The 27,149-nt window shown below is 36.4% G+C and overlaps 1 protein-coding gene across 13 annotated transcripts in view; it reads right to left on the bottom strand.

Moving 5' to 3' along the window:
- The window catches only part of RBMS3 (RNA binding motif single stranded interacting protein 3), a 1,326,374-nt gene that overhangs the window by 502,048 nt on the left and 797,177 nt on the right, over nucleotides 1-27,149 (bottom strand). For all 13 annotated transcript variants that reach the window (XM_023260643.2, XM_023260644.2, XM_023260642.2 and 10 more), the window contains one exon: nucleotides 10,657-10,715. In XM_023260643.2, the coding sequence (XP_023116411.2) occupies nucleotides 10,657-10,715 (59 nt within the window). The remainder of the gene's footprint in view (nucleotides 1-10,656; nucleotides 10,716-27,149) is intronic.

Below are 27,149 nucleotides of genomic sequence, written 5' to 3'. Positions count from 1 at the left end.
CAGTATAGTGATTTCACTTCAAGCTTCTTTTAGTGAAATTACATTTTATTAAATTTACACTTTATGGCAAATCTTTAGATAATGGTTTTTAACATTCTCTCAGGGATGTAAGCATCTCTTAAATATTTTTTTGCCTCCGTCTCTACACACACAAACACACAGATGTAAGGACATGCATGTGTAACTACGTATATATAATAAATATATAAGTAAATACATTAATATATAATAACATGTATGAGTGTACATCCATTTCACCTGGAGTTATTCTCATTTGATTCAAAACAATGATTAGATGTTGAAATAGACTTTCATACGAGAAATTTTGGCTTCTTAAGTTTCTCTTTAGTCAGGAAAAAATTTGCAAACCATTTATCTGATAAGGGGTTAATAGTCCAAATATATAACAAACTCAGAAACAAACACACAAAGAACCCTATTACAAAATGGGCAAAGGATCCGAAATTTTTTTTCCAAAGAAGACACACAAATGGTCAACAAGTATATGAAAAAATGCTCAGCATCACTAACCATCACAGAAATACAAGCCAAAACCACAAAGAGATATCACCTCACACCTGTCAGAGCGGCTGTATCAAAAAGATAAGATATAATGAATGCTGATGAGGATCTAGATAAAAGGAACCCCTATATGTTTTGGGGGGAAATGTAATTTAGTACAGCCATTACGAAAAGTAGCGTGGAGGTTCTTCAAAAACTAAAAACAGAGCCATTGTATGATCTAGCAATCCCTCTTCTGGGTGTGTGTCCAAAGGTTATGAAACCAGTACCTCAAAGAGACAACTGCAACCCATGTTCATTGTGGCATTATTCACAATAGCCAAAATATGAAAAATACCTTAAGTGTTCATCAACAAATGAATAAAGAAATTGTAGTATAGAAATACAATGGAATATTATTCAGCCTTAAAAATAGAAGACATCTTGCCATTTGTAACAACATAGATGAATCTGGAGGACATGATGCTAAATGAAATAAGCTAGCCACACAAAGAAAAAGCAAAGAAAACAATGATCTCACTAGTAAGAGGAATCTAAAAATGCCAAATATTTAGGGGCAGAGAGCGATTATCAGAGACAAAACATTGGGGGAAATGGGAGATGTTTGTCTAGGGGTACAAAGCGGCTGCTGTGTAGGAAGAACATGTCTAGAGATCTAATGTACAGCATAATGATCATAGTTAATACAGTACTGAATATTGGAAAATTTGTAAGTAGACTTCAGGTGATCTCTTCACACACACACAAAATTACTATGTGAGGAGGTGGATGATATGTTAATTAGCTTGACATAGTAATTGGTTTACTACATATAGGTCAAATCATCATAGTGTCAAATGAATATATACACTTTTTATTTTGAAAAATAAAATTAAGGGCACCTGGATGGCTCAGTCAGTTAAGCGTCTAACTTTGGCTCAGCTCCTGATCTCACGATTCATGAGTTTGAGCCCCGGGTCAGGCTCTCTGCTGTCAGCACAGAGCCTACTTTGAATCCTTGGTCTCCCTCTCTCTCTGCCCCTCCCGCACCTCAAAAATTAATATTTTAAAAAAAAATAATAAATAAAATTGAAAAAGTTTCCTCTAGTCAAATCAGTAGCGATTTCATCATCTGTTTTTAATGAAAATATACAGAATTAGCCATAATTTCTTTAAATGTGATATATGAAATTAAAGATTTTCCGATCCTTAACCCCTTGTCACTCAAAAATACCTCATGAAATCCCTTGAGAAACTTTTTAATAGTATTGTTTTAAAAAGCCTCTAAATTCACCTCACAAAATTCTCTTTTTGAGAAAAACATTTTTCCTTTCATTCATTCCTTCAATGATAAGGTATACTTTCCACTTCACTTATCTATTGTAATAGAAGTACCCCAAAGACATAAATTCCAAGGTGCCTCAGAGTATGTTTCTCTTGGAATTTTATCACGCAACTTCGGTACAGTCTCAAATGTGGTTATTTTCCACATCGTCCTTAAGCCCAAAGCTCAGTATGTTCTTTAACATTGCTTCCCTCAAATCTTCTGTTTCAGCTCCTGCTTTTCACATAGTGGACAAGCCCGGAGAATGTAAACAGCTGTGATATCAGCAACATCTTATTATTTCTTCTTGAGAGAAACTATATCTTTGTCAGTATCATAGGGAGGTATTCCAAAGATGCTTGGTGAACACAGGTTTCTTCCAAAGGGCTGACATAAGCTGAATGGCCAATAGGTCTACCTGGATGTCCAGTAATTAAAATGAGCTGCCCTTTTCCTAAGAGAAGCAGTTCAAATTAAATGCAGACCCGGCCTTTTCTCTCATTCTCACAGTGCAGGAGGAAAAGACGCCAGTGTTTAAAATGATCATATGAAATAGAGACATTGTATCACCAACATTTTACAGATAAAGAGACATTTGAGCTGACTTAGAGCCACTCGCAGAACCGTAATAAATGATACATTCACCTTTCAAATTCAATTTGCGTTTTTAGAGTTCTAGGATTTTTTTTTAGCCATATGCATAAGTTTTTCTCTTTCATACCCCAGGGTTCTCATTTCTTTACTAAAGGAGAGAGAAAAAAATAGCTATTTTAATAGCAACATGAATAACCAATGAGTCAATAAGAACAGTGACAAGGATCAAATCGGATGATGATTGACCTTACCCTAAATTAAATATTCCTTCACTGTGATTTCAAAACTAAGAAAGCAAGGATCTTTAGGTTTTTTTTTCTTTTTACCTCTGAATTTGTCACATGATGGAGTGAACAACATAACAAAAAGGGTAAATAAAGAACCTATTTTTTTCAGGTTTCTTTTTCAGAACCTATTCAACTCAGAATGAATTCCACCACCTGCTACTGTGTCAGAATGTGTTTGTCCTCAAAGACATAAGGTTTGTAGGCCTTGAAAAATCCTAAGGACTATCATATAGCTACTACCAAAATGTATGAAAGAAACATCCTTTAAGTACTTACACTTTCTACTATGAACAAAGCCAGGCTCAATAAATATGTGTTAATTCACAAAATACACATTCCTTGAACATTTTAAAGGTACTCAGAATTACATTAAATTATGTAAGATATGTAGCAGCTCTAGACAGTATGGTTCCAATGAGAAGAAATCCAAGTCCAAGGCCACAAGAAAACTTACCTGATGTACCAGATACATTACAAACATGGTTCCACATAACTGTGAAAAATATTTTTTCATTGTAAGGTAACTTCATTTGACAACTGAGGAAACGGATGTTTAGAAATGTTACGTAACTTGTCCATGAGAACTAAAATTACTACTTGGGAGATTTTCTCAGTATATACCTCATTTGGAAAATCCCTCAAGAACTAAGTGGGGTTTCTTTTGGAAGACCTATGTATTTTGAAATCCTATATTTGAAAGGATATTTATTTATAGGGTATTACAAGCTTACATTTATTTTAATAAACTGGACAAACACATATATTTTCCATTATAGATTATATTTTGGACATTATTTAAAATGTATTACCATTTTTTATTTTGCATATCCTTAGGAAATCATTGAATGAAAACAGAAATTCAAATAAGGGATAATTCCACCTCATAAAATAAATATTCTCAGTTAAAATGCTTACTTTTAAAGAGTAACTCTAGGAAATTTGTGTATGGGTATGCCTTTGGTACCCCTGTTTTTTTATTCTTTCAGAACTATAGAACATATACCCCTCCACGTTTATTCTTTCCATTGATGCAACATCAAAGGCTCTCAAAGAGAAAGTCTCTGGAATCTAAGTAACTACTCTGAACTGTACTATTTCCTCAATAACTTAGCGACAGAAAATAAGTCCTGTGAGAACCCTGAGGAGTTTTATAATCTAGACTATAATTGTAAAAACAAGAGTGATTGGATTGCATAAGATCTTTGACTCCAGATTTTGCTTAGAGGTGATAGTATTGTAAAGTGTTTATGTAGGAGGGAGTCTGCTGAGAACTTCTTGAGAAGGTTCACTGAGGAAGAAATAACTGACACAGACTAGCAGAGGTAAAAAAAGAGAGTATTTTATGTTATTAACAAAAGTCGATTTCTAAACATAGGGAATGAAACACAGAAGCAGGAAAGCAAATAGAATATCTGAACAAAAGGATTTCTGTTAAGGTAAAAAGTATGGATTAGTAAAAGTCATGTTCAGGCTATGGGAGGAAGCAATAGGACTGCACCATTTTACATTGAAGCCATTTTAAACTTCACAAAAAAATGTTAATTTTTTTTTTGCCAATAATGTAACTTCTGCATGTGCAAAGAATTAGGAAAGTAGGTTATAGTATTAAATGCTGCCAAAAATAATTTTATACTTAAAACAGCAGGATTACCCACTGTATTTAGTATCTGTGGATAGTTTTTCTTTTGCCTACTATGTATATTAACAGTGATTACAAGCAAATGCTGAGTAAATAGACAGCTATAAAAGACCTTTGAAGAAACGTGTAGTTGTATGACTCCCAAATATAAGATAAGTATATATTTTGCTTTACATTATTTCAAAGACTTCTTACACAGAATAACAATAATAATAATAATAATAATAATAATAATAATAATAATAAGAAGAATTCTCTAAAATACTTAATCTGTTGAATTGAAAATGACAGGATTGGAAGGATTATTTTTAATAGGAGAAAACATCTTTAGTTTTGTTGTCTACATGAGCTAGAGACAACAAATGGAGAACATTTACCTTCAAAGACGTTATTCTTTCCAAACTATGGCTGTAACACTATAAAAATGGGGATTTTCTCAAAAGACGTCCAGGGCGAAAATGTCACGTAAAACGTACCTACAGGGTGATTCTAAGTAAACTTGAGGTACTGACTGAAGTTAGTAAAGTTTCTACACAAACCAACCTTTTCTGAAATGAAAATAAAAGTCAACATCAATACCAAATGAATGTTTATATATATTGTCAATGCCAATATATGCTTATATATTGATTACCTGTGATTGGTAGTAAAATTAATACTGGAATAAATTAAACTTCACAAAAGAAGCTCAGGGAAATATCACACATTTCATTTTCCAAAGGGAAATGCAGTTGTCTAAATACAGATGATTTTGTCTTTTTTTTTTTTTGTAACCTAATCCTATTATTTGAAAATTGAATAAATGTGTTTTTCAAGTCATTTTGCTTCATGGGCTTCCTGCTCAGTAGACTGTGAGCCCACCTAGGGGAGGTGCCTATTCCTCTCAAAATGTAATTCCTTAGTCTCATACATTTCACAGAACATTTATTTTAGTTTGCACTGATTTGTGGAGATAACAGGTACTAGAAATGAGACTTTCCATAGTGTTTAGTTTCTTCCTTTACTTGCTTTGTTTCTATGTGGACAAGCCCAGGGTAGGTATGCTATTTTCTGGAAAGCAAATAGTTCCATTTACACATATACCTTCTACCCAGGTGCATGTCCATAGGCAGAGGCCGCCTCACACCCTACAATGACTTTACACAAAAATATGACAATATATAATATCTCCTCCTTCCTCCAGGTTCATCGGATTTAATACAGAAATCCATACTTCCCTCACTTGCTATATAAAAACTCCCTGTCAGTGAATAAGGAAGTAAAGTAAATGATAAATAAATTGAATATTTCCAAATCTGTCCAAGAATATGGCCTTATACTCAGTTACATAGAAATGTGTTTTTTTTTTAATGTGTAACACAGCCATGAATCTAGAACTGCCAAATGGATTCATTCACACCCCTCCTTGAAACCATTTAAGACGGTTCTATCCCTCTCTATAAAATTAGCAGAGCATGCAGAATTATTTTTCTTACACAAGAAATAACAATTTATGATTCCATTTAATAAAGAATGAATGATGTCCTCCATGGGTGAGTTCAGAACTTTTAGATACTTGTCTTCAACTTTGATTTTAAGGGCCCAATGAAATGTTAAAGGCAACATAAGCTTCCATAAACATAATTCAACCAGCTTGTGACAACAAAGGCAGAAGGGAGTATTTCAAACTCTTAGAAGTTGGTGTGCTTGGCACAGGCTAACTACACTTATATCCCATGGCTATTAGGCCTGGAAACTTTCTATGGAATATCCATTACTCATTCCCTCTGCTCTGAACACATAGCCTGTCAGAAAAATGGTGTGGGGAGGGGTTCAGAGGAAACCAAACTTAAAAAGCAGGAAAAGGCAGAGACAAGTAAATTCACTGAAGATTTACACCATGTTTTCAATGGCTTCCTTCATTTAATTTTCCCTGACTTTTTAAATTAGCAAATATACTTGACCCGGAGGGAAACACAGGGAGGAAAACAGAAGAACAAACAAACAAATAAACAAACAAACAAAGCCCTGCAAATCTCTGTGACTTGTACAATAGCTCTTATTTGGTCCTTGCATTTGAGTATCTGAATGAACTGTGGTCTGCTTTTCATTACTCTCCATCTGGAGCTGTTGCCTGCTTTGTTCAGCAATTTCTGGTCATTTTGGCCTGACGGTGACTGTTGTGTTTTATGTTGCCATATTTTACAGAATGAAAGCTGCCACAGCCACCACCCAAGAAAGAACAATCTTGAAAACGAGAGGTTATGTTGAAAGGGTTCTCCTTGACCCCTTCTGGAATAGAGTAAGCACGATTCTCTGGGCCTGCCTACTGTTTGTAACTTCAGGGTGTGAGTGGGATACAAGTAGGGAACAAAAGCCTTTCTTTCAGATACTAAGATAGGGTAAGCATCTAACATTGGGCTAATACATCAAGGTTCATTTGGATGCTTTTTCTTTTCATCTCCAAGGAGACTGGGGCATTTACTTCCTCACACCCCACTAAATACTAACTTGCATGTAAATATGCTGCTTGTGTAACAGCTCGTGAAAAATTGAACTCATATCATATCTTTAAAAGGAAAAATCAATAAATCCTGTCTTCCTAATATTTGGTTTTAATTGCATAGCCTTAGTCTGGAGGCAAAGTTGCAAATGATTCGGAAGGAAGTGTCTCAGAGAAGACCAAATCCAATTTGCATTCTCTAATGACAAGCTCCATGCTGTTAGTGATTTTGTTTGAAAAAGCCACCTCATCCTTTCCATCTCCTTCCTTGAGAAAGCCATGGTCAAGGAAACTCAATTTCTGCGCATTATGAAAAACAAAAACAAAAACAAAAACCATAGCATTCTCTCCCAATCCATTGCTATTATCATCTGACATTATTTTACAAAAAACAAAGAAACATATAGTCGTAGGCTACTAGTAATTCACAAAAAGAACTATCAAATATATATAACTGAAACCAGATCATTGTTTCCAAGAGTTGTTTTTTGTTTGTTTTCTTTGTTTTGCCTGAAAAGGCAACAAATTTGGAGAAACATAAAATAATAATCTATCACCCATATTCCCACCACCTTAAGACATTTTTTTTTACTATGTCTAGTATTTCATACCACAGCTGACACCAGGTATTGTTGAGTGCTATCCATGTATACCTCATTTAATCATCAACTCAGGCCCTATTATTATCATCATTTTATAGATGGGGAATTGAGGCACCCAGAAAAGTTGAGTCATTTACCACAGGTGGCACAGCTACTAAGTGGAGAGGCGGTGTTCAAAGCAGGCCCTGGCTTCCCCACAGACATAAAGATAAGGAATACTTAGTCTCAAATATTTTGCACATTATTTTGTATTCCTCCATATTCATGTAACTTCCTATAATCAATATGTTCATAATCTGACATAGTTTAAGTCTTCTTTCCTATCATTGTAATGCTTGGATCAGTTGTATGTGCTCCATAAGCTAGAATTGGGAGGTTGCCTATATTTGTCCCAAGATAGAGAATGAAAGAGGGCCAAGCACATGCATATTTATACATTCTTTAAAAATCTGTTTGAATACAATATGTGGGACAACAGTCTCCTAGTAATTACTAGTATCAATAATATTCCCTTTACTGTTCTTTCAACACTGACCTTTTAAAAAGACTCTACCAATTTTAGATAATACCAATGAGGACGGGTGAACCAGGCACACAGGAAGCAGCACTGGATGGCCTGCATGAAATGACCTCAGCTTCCTGAGTGCATATAAGCTATCATTACTTTCATTTGCACGCTCCCAATTGTTTCCTAACTCACCCTGAGGACACTGCTCCTTTGTAGCCCTCTCGACTTTTCTTTTTCCTTCTAATACCTCTTCTCCCAGTGGACTATAGTGAGGAGTCCTCCTTGCTCCTATGGCCATCTGGTTTCCCTCCTACCTACATCTCCAGTTTAGAATCCTTCATCACAAAATTTTATAACCAGTGAATCTTCATTTTCACTATGGTCTACAGATGCCCAGTATCATTGCTCACACCTTCTGGTTTACTTTCCCCCAAACTATGCCTGCTTCAATTCTTGGCGATTTCAATAAATATTTAGATGGTTGTTTCAACGTCTCATTTATTCAGTTCTTTGAGCTTCTCAACGACGTCACATCTTCCTCCCAACCTCAGAAATGTGCTCCCACGTTATCATTAACAACTATAAATAATTTTCCATAAATATAATTGCTGCCTCTTCCCAACTGCATGTAGTTTGTCCGGGTGACCATTTCAAGGGCCAGAAAGGAATACTCTAAATAGGACTCAGAATACCATTAAAATAGTATTTTTCCTTAAACATGAAAGTGACAGTAGTATCTTTCTGACCGTGAGTGCTTAACTTTTAGGATACCCACCTCCACGTGATTGATGAAGGTTGTAATTCAGAATCCCTACTGTTAACCCACAGGCTCCAAATGCTGAGGCCAGAAAAGGCAACTTTAGACTTCTATCCATATTATGTATAATGACCATATATTAACTCCACCTTTTTCACACCACCCTCAAGGCAAAAGGTCTAATAGCCTTCTGCCCTCCCATGAAGTCATCTTTAGCTGCCCTTTTATTAAATGATCTTCCCAGGTGGTTCCATGGTCCCCCTCTTCCTTCCTTCCTTTCTCTCCCCTTTTCCTCCCTACTTCCCTCCCTCCTTCATCTCCTTCTGTATTTATTAGTGCTTATTATGAGACCAGGAGTCCCCAAACTACTTTTTAAATGCATATCACAATGAATAAAAATATTTTGTATCAGCAAACCCAAAATTTACATACTTATATGCATAAAACATATGTATTTGTAAAATTAACTAATACGTTCTACACCACACAGAGAAAGTTGATCTAAAAACAAAGAGAGATATATTCTAACATTTCCTTCTAGCATCCCCAGCTGAGAGTTTAGCATTGCTCTACAACACCTCACTTTGAAGATAAACTTTCTAGATTACACAGGTCCTGTCTTGAGTTTAAGTCTCCTCGGAGGAAGAGACAGAGAATGAGGGAAAAAGAATTAAATAAGTAGTTACAAGAAAATGTGGACAGGGGTGTTAGGAGTTTCCATTCTAGTTATGTGGGTCTGCTCAACTACATTCTGAAACTCTTTCTTTCAAACACAGACCTTTCCCATGCCCATCCATTCTGACTTGCCTTTATAAACTTTATTCCCCCAAAAGGAATCTCCACCTCCTCCCCTCACAGTTTTGTATGTATATCTCCATTATAGATACCTCCGTTATACTTTCAGGTACTTTAGGCTGATACGCTGACTCTAATAAGTATGTTACGATTCGTTTCTTCATTTTCTTGTTGGTTTCCTTTTCAAATTGAACTATTAGATGACAGAAACCATATCTTACTATTTTTTGTCTTGTAGTACCTAAGCACCTAGCACATCTGTGACTTTACGGGAGACGTGGAATGCTGTTTGTTTGTTTTTTAATTGCTGAATAGAACCTGAATACTGTCACCCAGATAGGCTGGGAAATATCTTGAGTGTATGAGTGCCTATTTCTAAAACACATGCACATTATATCTGTATGTGAAATAGGGGCAGTGTTTAGAATGATCGTGGCTCTACCATACTTCTGGTATTATAAGAAAGACTGGATTACAGGAACAACAAATAACATATGTTACAAGAAGCATTCCAATTTCCTAGTAAGAACTGAGTCATGCGAGAGAGACCATACAGATTTCACAAATAATATAAAATGCAACTCATGAAAGAGTATGGGATTCCCAGACATGAGGAGACATGAGTCACAGATATAGTCAAATAACTTCAGAAATGTTTGCAGGGGGGAAAAAAAGCCTTAATAAGATACCAACTCAGATCCCGAGAGATGCTGACAGCAGAAGCTTAGACACAATGGGCCCATCAGTAAATTCATTCCTAGTCAACCAATGTCACTAAAGCTTTAAGGAACAGATAAATTAAAACGTGCTTTGCATGGGGAAGTTCTCCCCAGAGTTCCTCATTTTTATATAGGAAATCAATTTGCATCACTGATGATATCATTCAAATCAGACAACCCCAAGTTGTTAAGAGGTAATTTAGTTTTACGCTGAAGCAATTTGATACTTGTTCTGATTTGTGATTTTCATTTTGTTTGTTAATGAAAAAAATTAATGAACAATGTTACTAGAAATACGACTCATCAAAGCCTTGGCATTATTAAAGAGGTTTGCCATATTCTGTACATCGTGATCATTGTGCAGCTGGTGTCTGGACTTCTGCCTTAAAGGAGACATCAATGGAACAGGCTAGGCAAGAGCCCAGGGTATAGATGTCCTTACACATACCTTTGCACTGATTTGTGTTTTTGTCCAGAATTGCCTTTGTGGATACAATTTTTCCATACCTGACAAAGAGAGAGAGAAAGAGAAATTCCACGTTATTATAGCCCAATGAAGACGCTTAAAATACCTTAAAGAACGTCGGTGCACACACAATTGAGCAGGAATAAACCAAGAAAACAAGCACTGTACTCCCATTTCACACCTGGATGATCACTTTTCACCAGTTCTTCTTTATAACTTGAGAATGTGCTTCCCTACGTAATCACTGGGTTGAGCCTTCAAAAATAAACCTGTCAGCCTGTCATAGGTGGCTGAAAGGGGGTTGTATGTGATTGTGATCAAAGTAAATCACACTGTGGATTGCTAGAGAAAAGCACAGACCTTGGCCCCAGCTTGAACAGGGCTTACATCCAGCTCTGGCACTCACCTAGCGTTGTAACACTGAGCAGTTCAACACAACTTCTCCAAACTGTTTTTTTTTTTTTTTTCATCTGTAAAAATGAGAATTGTAATACTTCCCTTTCAGGATTTGGGAGAGGGTTATATTGAAAGATTAAGAGTTTTTAGCAGTGCTCCTAAGATAAATAGGATTTTTTTTGTTACTAAAAATATATAGTGTGAGTTGAGACTAAAGACTGAATTTTGAATTCTCAATACCTGCCACCATATGTAATAGGAGCTCAATAAATGTTTGCTATAAACAAATGAATGATACAGGTAATCCAATGGTACTTCATACAACAATGAAGTTTCTACCAGAAATACATATAAGCATATTCATTATCCTATCATCTCTTGCAGAAGACCTAGTTTAGGTTTCGTTTTTTAAAAGGTGGTTAATATGGAGAATGAAATTCAATCTCTTTAAGCCTGTTTCCTGAGGCACAAATGATAGAACCAAAGAAGATGGCTTCTAAAAGCCTGTCTTTCTTTAGGATTCAATGAAGGATGCTTCTCAATAATCATACTAACATGGAGAAATTATAATGCAAATTTAAGCAACAAGTTTACTAACTACTCATTTTCATGTTCAAGATTTCAGCCATGTCACAAAATATTTGGCAAGTTTTCTTGTAATTCTGTGTTCCTAAGCAAGTGTGAGAATATATGACAAATAGTAAATATCCCATGGAGTAATAAACTAGGTTCCCCCTCACCACTGTTTCTTTTGCATTTATAATCCCCTCTTATTAGGTCATTAACTCCTTGCAGTATTTTGGTGGTTATTTATTAATATTCTAGTGTTGATAATGTCATTGTACTAGAAATGTCTTTGCCTCTTTTCTTTCCCCCAGATGTTTTGACCAAGGATGAATTGAGGGTCCTCTAGAAATTTACAGAATTAATTTCATTATGAAAGCAATACCACTGATAGCTTTGAAAATCATTCCAATAGGAGCCAACCTATTAACAGGTCATACTAGGAACTAGAATATACTTAGATGAAGGGGTCTGAGATAATTCCCACCAGTCACTTCCATGCTTGTGGTTAAAGTCAGCCAGACTGGCATGAAGCTGTCCAATAATGAACTGAATAGATTCTGTCATCATAATCCTGACATTTCAGCTACCACTGCATTTTCTACACCACTACAACTCTAACTCTATAGTTAACTAAATCAAAGAGATCATGGCTGAGAGTATCTACTACTATTTTGTAGATATAGAAAGTACAGTCTACGAAATCAGTAATTTGATCAAAATCACATAATTTGTGAAAGGGAGGGAACTGAATATGGGATTCTTAAAATGGGTGCAGTGCTTAACTATTATATCATCTGCCTCCAAAACAGAGAAGCTACATATATCGACTTTTCTAGTTTAATCAACCTTCATGTTTTTGAGAATCCGGGTATTAGACTCCAAGGCAATAGTGGTTAATATGTTGTGGCGACAAACTGCCAAGGCTCACATCTCAGTCCAGCCTGGGTATATCTGATTGGCTAAGTAAGCCTTAGGTGTGCTTTGTATCATTTCTCTATAATTCTATAAATCCATTTATTTAAACATTCATTTAGACTATTATGTAAAATTATGTACATCTACGTATAAATATATAAAATGATTACAATAGTATCTAGGGTTGTTTTCAGGGTTAGGTAAGGTTTACTTAAATGAGGATAACGGTGGCTGGCACAGAATAAGTACTCATTAAGTATTAGCTCTTCTTGCAATTATTTCCTCCCTGTTATCTGCTACATAAAAATGTCTCTAGTCCTTGGCATTCTCTGATGTTGATAAGAAATGGAAGGGGTTAAAATTCTGTCCCAAATGACAGCTTAAAACATTACTACGTAGACTGTCAAAATCTTACACTAAGAAATTTGGCAGGTAAAATTATTTACTAAAAAGATAATTTACATTTAGTCTCTATATTGTTATTTTTAACGTTAGGGATGACATTACTATGTCCTCACTGTACTTAACCATATAAATACCCCTACAGGTTTAAAGCTTTTGTGTGTTTGGTATGTATTTCTGAAATGTCTATTACTTCAAGTCTATTATGTTTTGTAAAGTTTATTTATTTATTTTGAGAGAGAAAGAGAGAGAGAAAGAGAGCAAGTGAAGTGCAGAGAGGGAAAGAAAGAATCCCAAGCAGGCTCCACACCGTCAGCACAGAGCCCGACTCGGGGCTCGATCTCACAAACCATGAGATCATGACCTGAGCTGAGATCAAGAGTCAGGTACTTAACTGACTGAGTCACCCAGGCACCCCACACCTATTATTATGCGAGCTCGCTTCCTCCAAAATTCCTCATCTTCCAACTGACCACCCTCCCCCCAACCCCCAACCACCAACCAACACATTCTCTCCTTCAAGTTGTATTTCAGCCGAAGAATTTCTCTTTTGGGAAAATAACCAGTAAAATAGTGTCATATTTGAACTGTCTTTCAGTCCACAAGGGTTCAAGGTATCTATAACTGCACCTACTAATGACAATAATGCTCGCTAAACTTAGGCTATTCGGGCAAGCAAACATTTGCAAGATTACACGTATCTTTGTGTAGAAAACAAAAAGGGAGAAGAAAGGGAACATTTGCTGAAACTTTGTTTCCACACAAAGCACCATTAATACAGTATGGAAGAAGTAAAAACCAGAGGAAGAAAAAGAATTTAGAACATTTATAACCATCTCACATCAGGCACACAAACCCTTAAGACAAAAATACTTCTTAATTGGTTTCTAAAGCTACTCCTGAAAATTTTATATATAAAGTACCTTCCAGATTAAAATTTAGCTCTCTCTTTTAAAAAGGAAATTAAAAATTACTGTATCTCATAGTGAATTACATCTCCCAATGGGACTTTTAGCCTATGGTGTGCATACTGTCCTAGTATAACAATATTACTTGGATGTCTTTCTTTTCCTTCATTAAATGTAGAATATGTAAAAAAAAAATAGCTATCTTTTTTTTACAACCAAGAAGGAAAAGAAAAAGAAATTATTTCTCATGGAAAGCATCTGTGAGTATTTAAAAAAAATTAATGTTTATTTTTGAGAGAGTGTGTGTCAGCAGGGGAGGGGCAGAGAGAGAGGGAGACACAGAATCTGAAGCGGGCTCCAGGCTCTGAGCTGTCAGCACAGAACCCTATGTAGGGCTTGAACTCACGAACTGCGAGATCATGACTTGAGCCGAAGTCAGACGTTTAATCGAATGAGCCGCCCTGGCGCCCCTAAAGCAACATTTTCCTAAAACGAAATTTATGTCCCAGTATGCATTACAATATTACTGTAAACGCAAAGTCACTCACTCACACACACACATACACATCAAAAAGCAAATTACGCTATTTCTTGATTTCCCTATTCCTAATTACGCTCCAGGCGAGGCTTTCAATAGTGCCAAATCTCGAAACAATAGGACACAACTGAGCATATCTGACTCAGCCACTAACCTGAATAGAGCTAAAGGAATGTAATTCCTTGGCTCAGTTACAGTATTCTGCATTAACAATTATTTCACAAAGCTGGGATATGCTTTAAACAACAAGAGAAGGTATTTAATGGGCCATTGGTTCCAGTTCGTGTTTGAACTCTCACGATGACAAACAGGTACTTTCTGCATGACTGGTGCTGTATTCTCCATGCTCTGCAAAGTCAACATCTGATGGAGGTAAATAAAGTGTAGACATTTTTTTAAGACCCAAACCACCGTAAACAGAAAAGCCACCAATGTACTATACCTGTGAAGAATTCTATTCAACTTTTCTTCCTGATCTTTTGTCAAAGTAACTAATGAACTACAGTAAAAACTGCTGTATAGACTAATGATACATTTTTACACACTCTGAAGAAAAAGACCTATGTCTGCGGCAAAAGGTATTTCCAAAAGTAAATTATTTCATGTATTTTCTCTTCCTCTTCTTTGGGTTTAGAGAAGACTGTTAGTATTCATAAAGTCTTTCTTTATGACATCCCTGAGTAGAAAGCAGAATCTGGTATACAGAGAAAAATATTATTTACCTAGAATTATTATAAAAATTTTAATTTGTAAAATTAAGTTATTTTTTAAATATAAATTCTATTTTAAAATATAAAGGAATTATATCTCTAGAAAGAGGCTATTTCAAGAAGATGCCTGGAAATAGACAGCTGAGCACTGACACAATGTGCCTTCTGGCTCCAGAAGCTTTCAGACAAATCCGGTCCATTTTTCCATGCTTTCATTTCATACAGCTAGAAGAGATACAAGATTATCCACAGTCAACTTCCTCCAGGGGGTTCAACTTCTTGAGGGAAGCACATAAACGAAGTGAGCACATTCAGTATCTTCTCTTGGCCAATGTGTGAAGCCCCTAGGCTAGGATGCTAGGTGCTAGCCCCTAGGTGCTAGGATGCTTTTGGACGTAAGATATGTGACTCCATACAATAATATCTGCATATTCAACAGCTATCGTGAGTGCCCACACATTCTCCGAATCCAGCCATGTCCCAAGGAACATGTTCTTTCTATTCTAAGAGGACTCTGTAAAACAGTAGTCATTCCACAGTAACTGTCCCCTGATTGTATTTTATGTATTCATAACTGAGTGTTATGTATTTATGTGTGTGTTGTCTATTAACTCACTTTTACTATAGCTTGTCAACTCAAGTTTTACATTTAATTTTTTAAAGAATACTCAATTCTTTCTGGCATCTACTCTTATTCTTAAACAGCATTTGGGTCAAACTATTTGTTGATACACTTGATTATTCCACAGGCAACCCTAATTTGAACTAATAGCATTTTTTATTTTCCAAAGTTGAAAAGAAAATAGAGCTATTATGGGTCTACTCTTCGTGCATTATGAAGACATCAAATTGGTGGGATCTTTCTATAAAGAATTTATTTTTAAATCCTTTTGCTGAATCACCCACTGTGTATATTAATTCAAAAAAATACAGGCAAAGACTGAAAATAGAGTCTCCACAGTCAATTAACTCCCAGCTAACTCATTTTTCACATGCCTTCTGTATTGATACCAGACTCGAAAAAGGTACTGCATTTATTTAATGGATGAAACATTATCCTTTCAGAAAATGTGGCTGTTTGTCTACTTCTTGATGGTTCATTCATTATTTGGCATTTAGGGATGCTAATGGAGTATATCTATGGCTTTAGGGATCCAGGAGGAATGTGGTGGGGCTATGCATTTGATGGGCCACGTCAACCAGGTTTCATCTACAAAAGAAGTCCACAACTGAATAATATTCTGAAGCCTTAGAAAGCTCAATCTACCATCGAGAGGCCAATGCCAGCAATAACTGAGTTAGGCTGAACTATGTCCCCTCAAAACTCATGTGTTGAAGTCTTAATCCCCAGTACCACAGAATGTAACCCGCATTTAGACAGAGAGCACACCATTTGGGTATCCTATGACTGGTATCCTCATAGATTAGGACAAAGATAGGCACAAAGGAGAGACCACGTGAGGACAAAGGGAAAAGATGGCCATTTGTAAGCCAAAGGAGAGAGCCTTGAAAGAAACAACCCACCAACATCTGGATCTCCTACTTCTCACTTCCAGAATTGAGAAAACAAATTTCTGTTGTTTAAGCCACGCAGTGTGTAGTATTTTGTTACGGTAGCCCCAGAAAATTTATATAATAATGTCTTCTCCAAACCCTGGAAAGCTTTGGAAAAGGCTTGAAATGAGAATATTTAGACCACTCTACTCCTTTAAAATCCTTTGCTCAATGATTTTGTAGTTGGTCCCTCCAAGCCCTAACCTAACACTTCCAAACTCTTTGTCACCCAACATACGTGTGGATAACAGAGACCAAGAAGTATCCCAGCATCAGCTAGTGCAGGGAAACTAATAATCTAGAACCCGGTTCTTGGCCTTGTAGTCTGGGTATTCTTCTCCTCCCCTCCCTTCCCCAACCCAGAGATAATAAAATTCCTGCTTGAATCATGGATCTATACCAAGGAGATTTCACAAGTCCATTGTGCAAACTAAAACGTCATTTATTAACTAATAACTTGAGAATAACACATTACAAAGAACACAAAATAAGACTTTCTAGCTGGGAAAACTGAAGAAAACTTCTCAGAGGAGGAAGTGTTTAAAGAAAGGGCAATGCTTTGGCAATCAAGCTTTTTATACTTCTTAGGGATAATAAAAGCAATTCTAAAAAAAGAGTTTTAATTTCTACATCAGTGTATTATTTAGTAAATTACTATTTTCACACTACAAACAGTTTCACCAAAATTCTATGGCTACAACACTACATTTACAATCTGACCGACTCTAACACAATGGTCCTAAAGGAAGGTTAACATGCACCAGAGTTTCTTGGAGGGCTTATTAACACAGACACTGCTGGCACTACTCCCCAAAATACTGATTCAGTAGGTACAAGATGGGTCTAAAGAATCCGCATTTCTAACAATCCCAGGTGACGCCAGGTGACGCCAATACAACTAGACAGTCTTTTGAAAACCACCACTTCAAGAGAATGGCACACTAACAGCAAAGCACGTGTGGTTTATTCTCTGCAAGACTCCAGAGACTAAGGGAGCTTTCTGCAGACATGGAAAATGACTTTCAAAACTGCAAACATTTGCTTTTGATAAAATGATAGCCCATGTTTAAAAGACAGAACAAAATTTTTTCAGAGTTTTTGCTTATATACATACATATATATATGTAATATATATATACACACATGTATATATACGTATAATACACACACACACACACACACACACACACACACACACATATATTTGGAATTTTTTCAGGTACTTTTTAGAAAGAAGGTCCAAAGAAAACACATGGGAAATGTCTATGTTAACTCTCTTCCTTCACCTAAAATAACTAGTGGCTACTCAGTAGTTTGATTGAATTACAGTGCTAATTTAGTAAGAGAACTGGCAGATAATGATTAGAACTGTTTAGTGCTTTTGCTCATTAATTACAAATGGTTGTAAACCCAGAAAAGATATACCAGACCAACAATGAATACTTTCAAATTCTAAAATAAAACAAAACAAAATCATTAAGCTCCTGGTTCTTAGAGTTAGTAACTCTGGCGCAATGCTTCAGATGACATATTTACATTAAATATTTAGGGTTTATACCCTACCTTCTTGGTGAAAACTTGTGAAAAAGTGGTTTCCATGCAAGCAGGATGGGAATGACATCTTTTGGGTACTTCAGCAACCGATCATAGCACATTTCAGCATGTTTAACATCCTTTAACATTTGGTCTGCTAATGTGGAAAGACAATGGGCTTTTGTCTAATTAATACGGACTTGAATATGAACTCCACCACCCATATGATGTGGAAAAAATTGCTCAATGGTTCTGCCCCTCAGTTTTCCTGATCTGTATAACGCAATCACTAATATCTGCTTTTAATAGTGACTGTAAAGGTGAAATAAAGTAGTATCAACATTCCTAGTACAATGTGTGCATGTTGACATTCCTTCTGTTCCCTTACTAAATCCTGCTTTCTGCTTTGTTACCTACATACTTACTGTATAGCATAAAAACGGTAACTTGGATAACATCTCTCTGGGTGTTTTGTGTGCTTTTGTTGTTGATTCAAGGGAAGGAACTCTATGCCACATGTGGGGCACAAATTCAGGACCCTGTAATCAAGAGTCACATGCTGTACTGACCGAGCCATCCAGGTGCCCCTTGGATACTCTCTCTTGACTCTGTGATAAAGCCAACATGGTCAGGTTAAATGCTTGCTGAAGCCCCCTTAGGAAGCACATGTGTTAGCATTCATATGGCTTGTCATTTATATTCTGAGTCAATTCACAATTTCTTCTTCACTTGCTCATTCTCCTCCTGGCAATACCTAATGACTTGCTTCACCCACACTCCAGTCCCAGCCGTGTCAATGCTGCCTCCATTACCTCCTCAAAGGCTTTGCCTTCTAACCTTCCCACCATTGTACTTAGTCTACCACCCCTTAACCTTGGCATTCCCTGCTTGTCACTGCTGTTAGCTCCTAGTTTCTTCATGTGCAGTTGACTGTGAACAGTACTCCACTCCTTGTGCTATTTTGTCTTCAAGAACTCAATCCAAGTCACAAGGTCTTCTCTACGTGGTTTTTAGATTTGAGATTTTAAATACCTCCTTTATCAGAACAAAAGCCGTCTTGTCAGGAATTTGGGGGTTCCCCTTTAAAACCTCTGTTGGGGCACCTGGGTGGCTCAGTCGGTTGGGCGTCCGACTTCGGCTCAGGTCATGATCTCGCAGTCCGAGAGTTCGAGCCCCGCGTCGGGCTCTGTGCTGACAGCTCGGAGCCTGGAGCCTGTTTCAGATTCTGTGTCTCCCTCTCTCTGACCCTCCCCGGTTCATGCTCTGTCTCGCTCTGTCTCTCTCTGTATCAAAAATAAATAAACGTTAAAAAAAAACTTATAAATAAATAAATAAATAAATAAATAAATAAATAAATAAATAACCTCTCTAATTTTCATCCTGATGTGTTCTAGCTGGTTGACACTCATTTCTGTAGCACCTTCAATGGGTCAGCCCCTGTTCTGAGCTCTTTAGATATATCCACTCTTGTCAATCATCACTACAGCCTCATGAGAGACTCTACCACTACCTATGGTTTATAGATGAGGACACAGAGATGGAGACACCTAAGTAACTTCTCCAAGGTCGCATGACTAGGAAGCAGCAAAAGCAGAATCAAATCCCAGGCAGCCTGATGTCAGAGCACACAGGCTGCCAACACTTTAATCTGCTGTCTCTCAGTTCCAGTGCTTCCTGTCCTCTCTCAAGATAGCCTCACTCCTCCTGTTCTCTCCTCCAACTCCCACTCATCCCTGCCACACCTTTCTCTGGACTGTTTCCCTATATATCACCTATGTTTTTCTGAAACTTAACCTTCTTCCAGAGCCAAGGCTCTTTCCCCTCTGCCTTCCCTTGAACATTTGCAGATCCTCTCCTTCTACATACAGGCATAATCAGGTTTCTCTCTTTGCATTTCTTGCCAGACTTTTCTGAAATGATTGCTCTGCTCATGCTACCTCTTTCTGTTAATTATCTTTTTTTTTTTACTTAACTCCTAAATACTGGCTTTTATCTACTGAGACAGAACTTTGAAAACTAACTCGTAACTTCTTAATAAATAAAATTACTGTTATCATCATCCTTGACTTCTCACTATCATTTAGCTTTTTTGTGGGGGGGGGGCGGATATAATTTAGCCCTCTTAAATACCTTCCTCTTGAAATATTCTTTTCTTGGGTCCAATGCATTACATTGATTTGGTTCTTATCTTCCTTTCTTGCAGACAGTTATCCCTTGATTTACCTTCTTCACTTTCTCCTTCTCCCACTCCACGTTCCTAAAAGTGGGTGTACCTCATGCTTACCCCTCAGCCTACTTGTATTTTGGTGCTACAGTATATGCTACGCTGGTAATTCTCAAAAATAGCATGCATCAGAAGAGTCTGTATGGCTTCTTATAACTCTGGGCCCCAACCTCAGAGTTTCCAATTCAGCTTCTCTGGAATTGTGTGCGATCAGGCACAGGAATTTGAATGTCTTAACACTGAAACCTCAGCAGAGACTTTCCAATTAGAGCCATTTGATTTTCCCCGTTGAGTGTTAAATGGTCATCTCAAATGACACAACATATTCTGTTTTCTCCCTACTCTGAAAACATTTCTAGGGAAGAAGCAAGCGAGGTAGCAAACTGTTCACAGGGTAGAGATTACAGAGAACTGGAGATCTCCAGCCCAGGATGAAGGAGCATCTGTTTTTCATCTGCAGCCATTGTTACCATGAAGGAGTATGATCCTGATGCTGCTAAGCTTCCTGATTTTTTTCGAAAGAAACCTGGATTTTCTAGCAAAATTTTTCAAAGTTTAAGTCTCAGCGTTTTTGTAGAAACAATGTGAAAGCCAAATAAAACCCCTCTTGTAGATAGACTTGAACCTGAAGACCGTCACATTGTGATGTTAGCACCAATGTCTTCCAGCCTCTCCTCTCTCTGAATAACATAGGCCCTTCGAGGATTAACTGCACGTTCTGACTTTCTGGTCTACTGGCTGTTTTCCCCAAATCTGAATAGTTGTGCTTACAGCCAGTATATAATCACATCATCATCATCATCATCATCATCATCACCTCCACCATTATTTATTATTACTATTATTTTACTGTTGTGTGACATAATCTTCTTGTTCTCTATGAGATTGTCTCTTTAACCAGACCTTGAGTTTTCAGGGGTCAGGCTTCTCTGATCATCTTCAAAATACCCAGTGTAGAGCTTGAGGCCTAACAATCCTCTCTGAAAAATCTGTTGATTTTTAAGTCACTTTTACGGATCTGCCAGTGTTTTTCTACATCAGAAACACCAATGAATGATGGGACTACCCTTATACACAAACACGTATGTTTCTACCATCAGTTGAGCACCTGCTACATGCCAGCCACTACACAGAATATATTAGTTATTTTATTCCAAATTCTCACAACTACCTAAGAAGTCAATATTAGTATTCTGATTTTTTAAAGATGAAAAGAGAAGGTAGATGTATTAAGCTACTTGCTCAAGCAGACACAGCTATTGAATTATACTGATTACATTTAAATTCAGGTGCATTTGGCTATAAAACCCTTACTCTTTCCTTGATATTGCCTGGATACGAGTCGGTCCTCTGGCCCGCCAAAGGGCCACAAAAAGATTTTTAAGTCTTTTGCAGATATTGGACATGATTAGTCCCCTGAATGGCAGAAGAATGACCCACAGTCACTGGAAATAGTATAGCTGGACATTCTTCATTGATTGTTAAAACTCATTTCCAAAGAAACCTATTCCTTAAAGAAGCTTGTGACTTCACAGCATGTAGAATGTTCTAGTAGGACTGTGAATCTAGTATCAACTGAATGCACAATGAAAAACAGCATCACAGCAAAATTTTGCTGTTTGGGAAAGATATCGAACCACAGATTCTGAAAATTCTGGCATTATCTATGCCCTCAATAGTATAAGAGAAAACTGTATCAGATGTGCAGCATATGTAACCATTTTGAGGGCCATATTTCAGAAGCAGTGGAGTTGAGCTGTTGAGAGCACACTCTTGGTTTCCACGGTATCCCCTGGTACCAAAGAATGTAATCAGGTTCTCAGAGAAATTTTGTGATGGTGCTGATTGCTATTAAAGTAGTAATTCCCAATCCTGCCATCGTCACTTAGCTTCATTCTAATTCCCTCTTAGATTTTCTGTGTCACTACCCTCACCCTCCTCATCGCAACTTGTGTGACATCTTTCTTTTGCCTATTCTCTCTTCCCCAAACAGCTAATTTCAATTTTGGTTAAAATCCAACAGACATTGAGCATATTCATATTAGCCAGTGCACTCTATCAGCAATTGTGTTGATGACAAAAATACAAAATGCATTGTATTGTTCTACACTGTAACTCATCCTGTCCTGATATTGAGGATGAGTTACTCATGGGTAGAGAATAGGTCTTACTCATTTTCTATCCCTGGCCTTACACACAGAACTCACTCACTGTTTGGTAGATGAGTGAACAAATGACTGAATACTGCAGATCCAACATCATATAAGACAGTCAGGATGGCAATGGGAATCAAGTTTATCTGGGCAGAGATATATCTCCCACTTCTCACGTAGCAAAGTATACATCCAACTGATGATGCTACATCACGTTTTATATCTTATGTTCAGCACATTCACTGCCTCTCATTCAAAAAGAGAGTGGGCTGTAACATCACTCAGGAGCCAAACTAAGACCTAGTTTTAAAGTCTTTACTGTAAAGTGTTTTATGGCACTATATTATTTGAAATCTACAAAGAGACCCGAAGAAGAAAGTGACATAAAATACTGAGAGACAAATTTCATATAGTACAGCAGCTGCTGTAAGGTTTTAATGGATACACAGTTTTTACTCTTGGAATGAGGAAGTGCCTAATACAGGGGACTCCATAGCAGTTCCCAGGGAGATTTGTCTGTAGAAGAACGATAGTCTTGAGCTGTCTGTGGAATCTTTCTGAGCTTCATCACTTTCAAAAATGCATTTCTGTGATTAAGTAATACAAGATTGCCACTGCGTCATTTAAAAAAAATCAGAACTCACAATGGGAAAAATGGACAAAACCATACAATGTAGAAAGAAGTGGGGCGAGGAAGGTAATTTTTTTTAAAGCTCACAAATACACAAAGCATAAAAGATGAGAATCAAGCCCAACTTTCAAGTAATTCTCTTATCCTTAATTCTAAACACTCATCAAACAAAATACCCAAGTGGATAGGAACACAGTCTTTTCTTTTTCTTTTCTTTTTTTGTCAACACATCCATCTCTGCATTAAGTTGTGAGAAGTATATTGGACTAAGCGGCTCTGTGTCACTCTCCAAGATTCAGACTCTGTGGATCAATAGCAGGAAGCCCACTGTCCAATGGATATTCAAATAATTGATAACATAAATCAGTGGTGCTGTCCAATTACCTATGAGAGGATTATGTGCCTTATAGATTCTCTGTATTATCCATAGCACTTTTTAAATTATATGTAATATACATCTAACTAGCACATCAGGTAAGTGGGAAGACGTAATAAAAGAATGCATGCTAAGCCTTTTATCTTAGTGAAAAGCTTACAGTAGATATTCAAAAACAGTACTTGCTGGGTGATGATGAGTCTCTCAATTATTTAACGGTCAGAAAATTCAGACTGATGTATAAATAGATTCCAAAAAAACATAATTAAGAAAGTGAGTAGATGGCAGACTTTGTTTAATTCAGTGACTTCTGGTTCGTTTGTCGTAACCCTTCTCACTCTTACTGCAAATGTACACAGACACACAGCCCTGAGTGCCTGCCTTTCATTCCACTGGGGAAATGTTTTGCATGAGAAAGAACACACCTATGGCACTTGAGAAGGTCGTGGGCTAAAGGGAAAACACAAGAAAAAATCAGCTATTCGTCATATGAGCAATGGTTACAGATGTGTATTACATAATAAGAATTCACCTAGATGTATATATACAGACAAGATGTGATATATTCTGCTCAGGAGGTGGCCGCCTCTTCACTTGTCTTAAAGTTAACTACTGGTAAGCCAAAGTAAAAGTCGATACATTTAGATGGCATGTATTTTTCATATGCATGAGAATATAATTGGTTCCACTTTTCTTAACACTAAATGTAATGAAAAGCCACATTTCACGCCCGTAAACCTGAAATTCTATTAATAGTCTTCAGCCCACACCTCACCTGAGTACTGACATTTTAATAAGTTGATTATTTTCTCCATTTTAGAGGGAATATATCTCATAAAGTCAGGTTTGGAAAATGTAGGAAAAAAATAGAAAGATGGAAATTATTCATTATTTCAACACACACTCTATTTGTTAATATCCTTTTCTATATACATTTGTTCTGATTTATGTGTTTCATATAACCAATCAACTTATATAATCTTATACTCGGCACTGAGACTTTTAAGGACTTTCTATATGATTTTTAAGAATAAACAATGTATTTAACATAAAAATCCTTTCACTACTGTTAGAAAATGTTAACCACATCAGCCACACACAAACAAGCAGGCATGAAAACTAGTGGTGATCCTCACTGGGTGGTTTGTCATTTACATACTTAAAAAGGAATATTTATTATCACCAACTCATCCATTAATTATCTTATTTCTTTAGTGACTAGTTACCAAGTACCAAAGAATACCCTCAGGAATGTAAAGGTGACAGCTCATTTACTGTATTTCTACTCTCTTGGTTTTGTTTCAAGTATAAGTATCATCATTTCAATGTATGTTCCCATAATGAGAAACTTTGAAAGAATGAAGGTGTGGGCAGCTGATAGCTACTAACGAAAACGTCTATCGGCTACTGTAGAATTAGTATTGCTACAGGTATCTTTTGAGCTAACATTCACTGTTCCCTCCTAGAAATTGCATGTTTCTCCAAAAAATAGCATTAGAAAGCACAGAGAACTGTGTTTTGCGTACGTGTGTGTATAGAGGGGTCCCTTTCTACAGCCTCAACAGCGAGGTCACATAGAAGGATGTAATCTTGTTTGAGATATCAGTAGTATTTCTATTTAAAGTTGGTGATACACTGAGAGTTCATTCAGTGCACATAAGTCACGTGTCTTTGAAAGATGCAGAGGAATCTTTGACACTTTGGAACTTCAAATTCCTATTACATGGCAGCTGAGTATTTTGAAGAATTTACTACAAATTACATTTTAAAAAACAAGCAGACATTTTAAAAACTGAAAATACACATCATTTTCGACATCATTTTCCATATTGTACTCAAAGATTTAAGTTTGGGAGAGCCTGGGTGGCTCAGCTGGTTAAGTGTCGGACTTCAGCTCGGGTCATGATCTCACAGTTCGTGAGTTATAGCCCCGCAGTCAGGTTCTGTGCTGACAGCTTGGAGCCTGGAGCCTGCTTCGGATTCTGTTGTCTCCCTCCCTCTATGCCCCTCCCCTACCTGTGCTCTGTCTCTCTCTCTCTCAAAAATAAAAAAAATAAACATTATATAAAAAAAAATTTGTGGTTAGTCATGGATTTTTTTTTTTTAGATTTTAGTGTTTATATCCATATACCATCTTGCTTTGTGTTACATTTGTTACAGTTCATAATACTGAGTTTATTATAATTCAAATTAAAAGTAAATTTTATATTATATATAATTATAATTATTATATATATAATTATATATATTATATAATAATTATAATTATATATAATATAATATATTATAATTATATATCAACTAAAATTATATATGTGATTGTTATATGTTATGTATAACATATATATGTATATACATATGTATATATGTATATATATGTATATATATGTATAGGTTATGTTATATGTTAACTTAGGTAAATATATTAATAAGTATATGAATGAATGTTGAATATGTGAAAGATGATTTATAACATGTAAACATGCCTGCTTGTTTGTGTGTGGCTGATGTGGTTAACATTTTCTAACAGTAGTGAAAGGATTTTTATGTTAAATACATTATTTATTCTTAAAAATCATATAGAAAGTCCTTAAAAGTCTTAGTGCCGAGTATAAGATTATATAAGTTGATTGGTTATATGAAACACATAACATATATGTTATGTTATATGATAACTTAGGTAAATATATTAATAAGTATATGAATGAATAGTGAATATGTGAAAGATGATTTATAACATGTAAAAGATGTAAATGTTTTTTAGATGAATATAAATCATGGGATTAAGAAATTAATTATTATCTCATTTATTTGTTCATTTTTAATTTAAATCCAAGTTAGTTAACATGTGTGTAATAACGATTTCAGGAATAGAATTTAATGATTTATCACTTACATTTAACACCGAGCGCTCATCCTAACAAGGGCCCTCCTTAATGCCCATCGCCCATTTAGCCCATCTCCCGACCCAACACCCCATCAGCAACCCTCAGTTTGTTCTCTGTATTTAAGAGTCCCTTAAGGTTGGTTTCCCTCTCTGTTTGTATATTATTTTTGCTTCCCTTCCCCTATGTTCATCTGCTTTGTTTCTCAAATTGCATGAGTGAAATCGCATATGTGTCTTTCTCTGACTTATTTTCCTTAGCACAATTTGATCTAGTCCCATCCATGTTGTTGCAAATGGCAAGATTTCATTCTTTTTGATCACTAATATTCCATTGTATATTTAAGAAATTGTTAGGGGGACCAGGGTGGTTCAGCTGATTAAGTGTCTGACTCTCAGTTTCTGCTCAGGTCATGATCTCATGGTTTTGTGAGTTCAAGTTCCATGTTGGGCTCTGCACTGACAGTGTAGAGCCTGCTTGACATCCTCTTTTCTCCCTCTCTATCCTCCCCGCTGCTCACGCTGTCTCCGTCTCTGTCAAAACATAAACTTAAAAATTTTTTTTTAAGAAATCATTAGTTGTAATTGTGAAAACTCTTGCTTGCCTCTCTCTAGCCCCATTTTCTACACTTTCCTTCATAGGTATCCCTACTGTATATTCTGTGATAAAATATCCCTTGCTTT

The sequence above is a fragment of the Felis catus genome, chromosome C2 (genome assembly GCF_018350175.1).
Source record: "Felis catus isolate Fca126 chromosome C2, F.catus_Fca126_mat1.0, whole genome shotgun sequence".
NCBI lineage: Eukaryota > Metazoa > Chordata > Mammalia > Carnivora > Felidae > Felis > Felis catus.
The sequence above is the reverse complement of the archived record's forward strand: the minus strand, read 5'-3'. Positions and strand labels throughout refer to the sequence as shown.